General features: G+C 74.1%; 3 protein-coding genes across 3 annotated transcripts in view; 1 reads left to right on the top strand and 2 right to left on the bottom strand.

Annotated features, from left to right (window-relative positions):
- AURANDRAFT_63121 (hypothetical protein) overlaps nucleotides 1-2,108 on the bottom strand; it is a gene marked incomplete at both ends in the record, with an annotated part of 3,266 nt that extends 1,158 nt beyond the window's left edge. Inside the window, one exon of the mRNA XM_009037309.1 lies at nucleotides 57-2,108. Within this exon, the coding sequence (XP_009035557.1) occupies nucleotides 57-2,108 (2,052 nt within the window). The remainder of the gene's footprint in view (nucleotides 1-56) is intronic.
- A 900-nt stretch (nucleotides 2,109-3,008) lies between these two features.
- Nucleotides 3,009-4,270, top strand: AURANDRAFT_63120 (hypothetical protein; the record flags this gene model as incomplete). Its single annotated transcript, XM_009037585.1, has 2 exons — nucleotides 3,009-3,436; nucleotides 3,652-4,270. The coding sequence occupies 2 exons, from the start codon at nucleotides 3,009-3,011 to the stop codon at nucleotides 4,268-4,270; spliced, it is 1,047 nt and encodes a 348-aa protein (XP_009035833.1).
- Nucleotides 4,271-5,547: 1,277 nt separating this feature from the next.
- Nucleotides 5,548-7,608, bottom strand: AURANDRAFT_63119 (hypothetical protein; the record flags this gene model as incomplete). The annotated part of the gene is made up of 1 exon (XM_009037308.1): nucleotides 5,548-7,608. The coding sequence occupies one exon, from the start codon at nucleotides 7,606-7,608 to the stop codon at nucleotides 5,548-5,550; it is 2,061 nt and encodes a 686-aa protein (XP_009035556.1).
- Between the last annotated feature and the right edge of the window lie 141 nt (nucleotides 7,609-7,749).

Here is a 7,749-nt window from a genome sequence, read left to right as displayed (position 1 = left end):
AGGCGCTCGAGCGCCTCGACGGCCTCGAGGCCGCGCGCGTCCGCGGGCGCCGGCACCGCGAGGCGCCGCAGCCCCGGCGGCAGCGGGCCGACCCAGGCCCGCCCGAGGACCTCGAGGTCCTCGAGCTTCGACATGTCCAGCAACGGCGCGAGGTGGAGCGCGCCGCCGGCCGTCGCGTCCACCCGCAGCGCCTCCAGCCCGGGCAGCGCCGCGTCCAAACCCCGGAGCACGTCGCAGGGCGCGGCGCCGCGCGCGACGATCCGGAGCCGCGTCGCGCCGCTCGCGCGGAGGCGCCGCTCCCACAGCACGAGCGTGAGCTCCTCGTCGGCGAGGAGGAAGTTGTCGACGTCGCGGCCCGGCGACGCGTCGAAGCTCCGCCAGCCGTCGGTCTCGGGCGCCACGTCGCGCTCGGGGAAGGGCCCCCGCCGCTTCGCGACGCGTTGCAGCACCTCGGCCGCCTCGGCCTCGCCCATGTCGAGCGACGCGTTCTCGCTCTCGAGGAAGCCGCGCTCGAGCGCGACGTGGTGCAGCGCGCCGCCGACGTTCGCGCCGACGAGCCGCCGCGCGGCCGCGAAGTCGCCGAGCTGCTCCGCCGCGCGCGCGCGCAGCAGGGACAGGGCCACGAGGGGCGCGCGGTCCGGCCCCGCGACGCCCGCGCAGAGGCGGGACCAGAGCGCGTGCGCGCCCGCCGTGACCTCGGCCGCGGCGGCCGCGTCGCCGCGCCGCAGCGCGTCCGCGCCGGCCGTCAGCGCGAGGCGCGCGGCCGCCGCGAAGAAGGCGCCCGTCGGGTCCCAGGCCTCGGCCGTCGCCGCGGCGCGGAAGCAGGGCGCCTCCCTGAGGATTTTCGCCGCGCCGCCGGGGCTGCCGACGAAGCCCATGGCCGCGCGCGCGGACTCCACGATGGCCCACGCGCCGGCCATGAGCTCGCTGCCGACGCCCGCGCGCCAGGCCGCGGGCTGCTCCTCGTCGTCGTCCACCGCCGCCTCGCGGCCGCTCAGGACCGCGAGCGCGAGGCGCCGTTGGGGCGCCGCGCCGTCGCGGCCGTCGAGCAGGTCGAAGGCCGCGAGCGCGAGCGCGGCGGTCCGGTCCGTCTCGCTCGCGAGGGCCGCGACGCCCGCGGCGTAAACGTCGGCGTCGAGGCCGTGGGTGCCAAAGTCGCCCGCGACGAGCGCCTTGGCGACGGCGGCCGCGGTCCCGCCGGCGAGCGCTTTTTCGACGTCGAGGCGCGCGTAGGGCGATGGTTTCCCAAACGCCTCCTCAAAGGCCGCGGCCTTGGCGTCGACGCGCGGCGGCGCCGGCGGCGGGGCGGCGCGTGGCGCGGGGCCCTCGTTCCGCTCGCGGACGGCGTCGGCGAGCGCGCGGACGCGGAAGAGCTCGAGGGGCCGCCCCGCGGACACGTAGACGTCCTGGAAGCCGCGGATCGTCGCGCTCGACGGGTCGAGGCCGCGCCAGGACGCCGCCGTCGCCGCGTGCGCGCGCGCGCGCGCCGCGCCGTCGGCGTCCCACCCCGCGGGCACGCAGCCGCCGCGCTCGGCGTCCGCGAGGTAGCGGTCGAGGCCCGCGGCGTCGTCCGGCGCCCGGCCGTCGTCGAGGGCGCCCACGCGGTAGGCGTCGACGACGCGCGCGAGGGCGCCGTCGCCGTCGAGGCCCTCGAAGAAGTCGCGCGGCCCCAGCGCGTCGTCGCCCGAGCCCTCGCCGCGCAGCGCGAGCGAGAACGTCGCGAGGCGCTGCTTCGACATGGCCTCGCGGAAGAGGGCCTCGGCCTCGTCGCCGCCGCCGGCGTCGACGACGGCGCCCAGGTCCGCCATCGCGCCCTCGTAGTCGCCGAGCTCGAGGCGCGCGCGGCCGCGGCGGAACCGCGCCTTCGTGTTCGCGCCGTCGAGCTCGAGCGCGCGCGACGCCGCGCTCTCCGCGAGCGCGAAGTCGCCGAGCCGCAGGCGGCACTCGCTGGCGTTGGCGTAGGTCTTCGACGCCTCGCCGGCGGCCGACGCGCCGCAGGCCTCAAAGTCCGCGGCCGCGAGGTCGTAGTTCTCGATGGCCTCGGCGTAGGCCTTCTTCGCGAAGCGCGCGTTGCCCGCCTTCTTGTGGGCGAGGCCCGCGTCCATCATCGTCGTCGTGGCCCAAGGCGACGCGGCGTCTCACAGCGGCAGCGCTGCTTTGAACGACTCAACCGGTGAGCGCTCAAGCCGTCTTTTGCACCGCGCGAACCTGCACTCATCAACATTAAAACAACTCAACATGATAACGCCGAAGCTTATGGGGCGGTCCTCCGGGGTGCGCGGAGGTGGTTTCGCGCAGCGGCCGGTGGTGGGGCCCGCCGCGTCGGCTCCGGTGGGCGCCCGGGGCGGAGCACCCCGCTGCGCGCGTCGATTGGGCAGCGGGGCGCCGAGCGCGAGGACTTGCAGGGCTTGGCCATCGGCGCGACGTCGCCCATGGGCCCGGGGGGCTGCCGCGCGCGCTCGCTTCGTTCGGATGCCTTCGACGTGAGTCTCGGAGGGAGCTGGTGGGGTCGGCGCCCTCGGTGGCTTCGGTGTGCGGGCTTCGATGTGCCCGTGTCCATTCGTTTCTCTGCATTCTGCAGCGTCTCCTCGTAGCGTGGCGCTCTGTGCGGTTCCGTCGGCGTCGGCGTCTTTGCTCTCTTCGGTCCCGCTGACTACGGGTGTCCTCTTCGGCGGTGCCCTCGGCTAGCCACTTGTGGTCCTGAGGTTGAATCGGCCTAGTCGAGCCGGACGTCCTGCCCGTCGGGTGCGGGTGCCTTCGTTCTCAACCTCCCCCGGTCCACGGAGAGTCCGTTGAGTGTCGTCTGAATGAGGCGACTCAGGATGCTACTGCCTTGCGCCAATCCCGGCGTGCTCTCGGCGTGGCGGTCGGTGCCAGGCTTGGCGCGAGTGTACCGCCGCCACACCTCCGATCCGAGTGCACGCGCGATCTTTGGGTCGGAAGGAAGGGGCCGGTGTGGGAACGCCAACCCCCCGGCTCGAAGGTGAGTGGCCTCGGTCGTCGGCGCCATGTCCTTCCGCGACTTCGTGTCCACGCAGCGGCCCGAGGCGCTCGAGACCGAGGCGGTCGACGCCCCGCAGAAGCCCGCCGCGCCGCCGGCCGCCTCGACGGCGCTGGCGAAGCTGCCCGCGGCGCGGAAGACGTCGAGCTTCCACAGCTTCGCGGCGCAGCGGTCGCAGCGAGCCGCCCCGGCGTCGACGTGGATGCAGAGCGCCTGGGCCGACGAGCCCGAGCTCGACGAGGAGACGCGCAAGCTCAAGCACCGCCAGCTCGTCATCGTGCCGGAGCCGCCGCCGCCGCCGCGCCGCGTCTTCGCGCGCGTGGCCGCGGAGGCCGCGGGCCTCTACGCGACCGTCGACGCCGAGGTCGCCGTCGCCGCGCTGCCCGAGGGCGCGCCCGTCGGGCGCGTCGAGGGCGGGCAACCGTCGGGCGGGCGGTACCTGATCGAGACGCCCTTCGCAGGGCAGCAAAAGAGAGCGAAATTCCCAACTTCAAAGGCTCATATCTCGGCCGATTTCCACTCGTTTCGGCTGATTTTTGGACGAGCGATCATCTCTCGGAACGGTCTCGAAGCATGGATGCTTTTTCTGGAACGCGCGCGCGCGGAACACTCACGTTGAAGCGACGTTGAATCACCCTTTTGCTGCCCAGGCCGTTCGCGTGCTGGGTCGACTGCGACGTCGTCGCCCACTGCGACGTCGACGAGCCGTCGGTGGCGGACTGGGCGCGGACGCGGCTCCTGGAGCTGGCCCTCTACGAGAAACGCTTCCGGCCCGAGGGCCGCGACGCGCCGGACGCCGCGTCGCGCCTCGCGGCCGCGCTCCGGAGGGACCCGGCGCTGCTGGAGGCGCTCGGCCGCGGCGCGCCGGCGGCGGAGACGGCGTTGCGCCTCGAGCACGGCGCCGGCCGGCCGGACCTGGCGCCGGCCTGGCAGAAGGGGTTCGTGGACGTGAGCCCCGCGCGCGTTTTGGTCTTCGGCGACGGCTCCGTGCTCGATGTGGCCGCGAACGCGCGCGACGCGAGCAGGCCGGAGATTTTACTCGAGGGGTCCGTGCTCGACTACCTCACGGGCGCCGCCGCGGCGGTCTTCCGCGAGGAGGGCGCCCAGCCCATCGAGTTCCTCGGCGACGGCCGCACGCGGCACCACCCGGAGGCCGTCAAGCACGCGCTCGCCGAGGCCGCGCGCGAGGCGCCGCCGGAGCCCACGGACGCGGCCAAGGCCGAGGAGGGGCGCATCGCCGAGGCGGGGATCGAAGAGGCGGAGGAGTGATAAGCGGCGCCCGCAAGCCTCTGAGGCGTCCTCTGTGAAGTCCTCCTTGAACATCGTCTGTCACACGGTGTCGTCGCCCGCCATGTCAGCATTGAAGACATCTGCGGCTCGGCCAGCGCGGCCCGAAGCTTTGACGCGCTCGAGATTGGAGCCAGACGTCAGAACAGCTGCGCCCGACGCACCGTACACCCCATCAATCGACTCCAAAACACGCCCAAACGATGCTAGTGGGACCCACCCTCGACATGCTCGAGCATTCTTTGATCGAAACGCCCGCCGCGGCGACTTCGAACAAGCACCAGCTCCCCTGGGGCCTCTGCCTCGCGCCGTCGTCCGTGCTGCTGACCAAGGCCCTCATCTCGCACGCCGACCTCTCGTACCTCTTCTCCGGGATCTGCGTCATCGCCGCGGCGAGCATCGCCGCCGTCGGCCTGGCCGCGCCCGCGGACGCCGCCGACGACGAGACGCTCGGCATGGGCCTCGTCGACGAGGACGTCTCCGACGGCGGCGAGACCTACCAGGAGGCCCTCGACGACTACGAGAACACCATCGCCTACGTGACAAGCATCGCCGAGGAGGAGCGCCGCCGCCGCGTCTCGCTCGGCGACGTCCTCGTCTCCCCGACGTGCCAGCGCGTCAAGCGGGAGCTGCCCAAGGACCTCGTCTCCCTCGAGGCCGCGCGCGGCGACGGCCACAGCCTCTACCTCAACGGCACGTTCAAGATGCCCCGGAAGCGGGGCCCCGGCCTCCTCGCCCGCGCGGAGAACGCGCTCCTCGTCGCCGTCGGCGCCGCGGCGTTCTCCGCGGTCGCGACGCACCCGGGCTGGGCCGACGCCTGCGCCTTCCTCGCGGCCCGCGCGCCGTCGCCGGCCCTCTACGCCCTCATCTGCCTCTTCCCCTTGGTCTACGTCGTCGGCTACCACGCCGGCGGCTCGCAGCAGGGCGACATCTACGCGGCTCTGGCGCACGACCAGAAGGTCGAGGAGTGGGAGAAGCTCTCGACGGTCAAGTACGAGCAGCCGGGCATCCTCAAATCGAACCTCAAGCCCGCGCTCCGCCGCTCGAACAGCCGCTCGGGCCTCGCGCGGTCCAACTCGGCGGGCAAGATGCGCCGCTCGAACTCGCGCGGCGAGCTCCGCCGCGTGAACTCGCGCGGCGAGCTCCGCCGCCGCGTCGCCGCGTAGACCGCCGCCGGGCGTCCCTCTCCCTCGTCGCGCACGCGGCAACCAGAAACCCCGGGCGAACAGAAAAAGGTAGTAAGTTCTTCGGTGGAAGTGCTAAGTCCCCCGCCCCCCTTTCCGCCCCCTTCTCCGCCGCTGCTTCTTCCGCTTCGGCGGCTCGACCTCGCCGTCCTCGAAGCGCCCGCGAACGGCCGCCGCGGCCGCGCGCGCGGAGCGGACGCACGCCTCGAACGACGACGCGCCGGCGGCCCAGTCGCCGCAGAGGAACAGGCCGCCGCCGAGGTCGTGGGAGAGCGCCCCGTCGCACTCGCACACCTGGCCCGTCCGCCAGTTGAGCAACTTGACGTGATCCGGCGCCGGACACGGCCCCGCGAGAGCCTCGGCCGCGAGCCTGAGCGCCCTTTGGACGGCCTCGCGGCCGCCGCCCGCCACGCCTTTCCCCGACGACCGCCCGCCGCCGGCCTGGGCGCCGCCGCCGCGGCCGCCGCCCGCGTTCGTGCGAGCGAACCGCCCCCAGAACTCGGGCGTCGAGTGGATCGTGACGGCGACGCCCGCCGCGTTTTTCTGGCGCCGCGCGCGGGCGACGTCGCGCGACGATCGGCCGTGGAGCGCGTCGGCGAAGGCCGCCGCCGCCGTGGAATCGGCCCACCAGAGCGACAGGGCGAAGCAGGAGCGCCATTTGAGAGGAAAATCGAGTCTGGGGACGCCGCGGACGCGTAAAGCGTCCGAGGGCGGCATGGCTAAAACAACAGCATCAAAAACCTCGGCGGCGGCGCCGCCCCGCGGCGTCGCGAGCCAGCCGCCGGCCCGCGGCGCGAGCTCGCCGAGGCGCGTCGAGAAGCGGCAGGCGACGCCGCCGAGGAGGCGCTTCACGACGGAGGCCGCGCCGAGCGCCGGCGGCTCGAAGACGCCGCCTTCGCCCGCGGCGCCGGCGTCCTTCAACAACGATACGGCCTCGGGCGACGCCGCGTGGAGCAGCTGCGCGCCGACGTTCGCGCGGATCTCGTCGCCGCCGTCGGGCGCCCAGCGCGTCGTCGACATGCGCCCGCCGCAGCCGCGCGCGCCCTCCCAGACCTCGACGTCGGCGAACTCGCGGCAGCCGCGCGACACGAGCGCGCCCGTCGCGCCCGCGCCGCAGACGAGCACGCGGCGGCGGCGGCGCGGCGCGGGCGGCGGCGACGGGACCGCGAGCGCGCGCGCGAGCGCCGCGACGGCCGCTCGCGCGCTCGCCGCGCAGCCGCCGAGCGTCGAGCCGCCCGCGAAATAGTCGCCGACGACGCAGAAGCCCGGGCACAGCTCGAGGAACTGCCTGTCCAACCCACACACGCAGCGCGAGAACTTCCAGTAGTTCAGTTTTGACGCGACCGGCGCTTCGCCGCCGAGCGATGTCGCCGCCGCTTCAGTCATCGCCTTGAGGACCTGCTCCTTCACCGCGAGGTCCTTCGGCGTCGGCCGGTGCGTCGCCCGCAGGCCGGTGATCGACGCGCCGTAGGCCGTCGTCGACACGGCGACGACGACGGCGTCGTTTTCCTGGAGCACGAGCCGCTCGACGGCGCCCGCGCCACGCAGCGTCCGCGCGCCGCCGCCGAAGTGGCGGCGCACGCTCCGGCCGAAGGCCAGCGCCGCGCAGGCCTGGCGCGTGTAGCGCACCGTGCGCAAGTCGCCGCGGAAGGGGCGCACCAACGCGTCGATGGAGCCGTGCGTCGTCGCGAGCTCCGCGACGGAACCGGCGAAGACGACGCCGTCGAAGCGCCGCGGCGCGCCGCCAAAGGCCGCCGCGACGAAGCCGCCGTCCGCGGCGCGGACCTCTTTCACGCGAGTCCCGAAGCGGAGCTCCGCGGCCTCGACGAGGCGGCGGCAGACCGCGTTCGAGTCGCCCGCCGGGAAGAGCACGCCCGGACCCTCGCGCGACGCGACGCCGGCCTCGAGGAGCGCGCGCGCGGCGATCTCGCCCGCGCCGCCGTCCTCGGTGTAGTGCAGCTCCTGGGCGCCCATGTTGGCCCTCAGCTCATCGTCCCCGAAGCGGGCCGTGGCGAGCCGGCCGCCGACGCCGCGCGCGCCGTCCCACACGTGGACTTTTGCGTCGGGCAGCGCTTCGCGCAGGAAGAACGCGGCGAGGGAGCCGGAGAGGCCGGCGCCGACGACCAGGATCTCCATCGCGAACGTTTCGCGTCAGGCGCGCGTGGTTTTAGGGACCAGCGCAGGCGCCCATCATTCAAGCAGCCCCTGCGGACCTAGTCGCGCGTGGTTTTAGGGACCAGCGCAGGCGCCCATCGTCGGGCCAGCCCTGTTGTTGAA

The sequence above is a fragment of the Aureococcus anophagefferens genome (genome assembly GCF_000186865.1).
Source record: "Aureococcus anophagefferens unplaced genomic scaffold AURANscaffold_6, whole genome shotgun sequence".
NCBI classification, from domain to species: domain Eukaryota; class Pelagophyceae; order Pelagomonadales; family Pelagomonadaceae; genus Aureococcus; species Aureococcus anophagefferens.
This window is presented reverse-complemented; position numbering and strand designations above follow the sequence as displayed.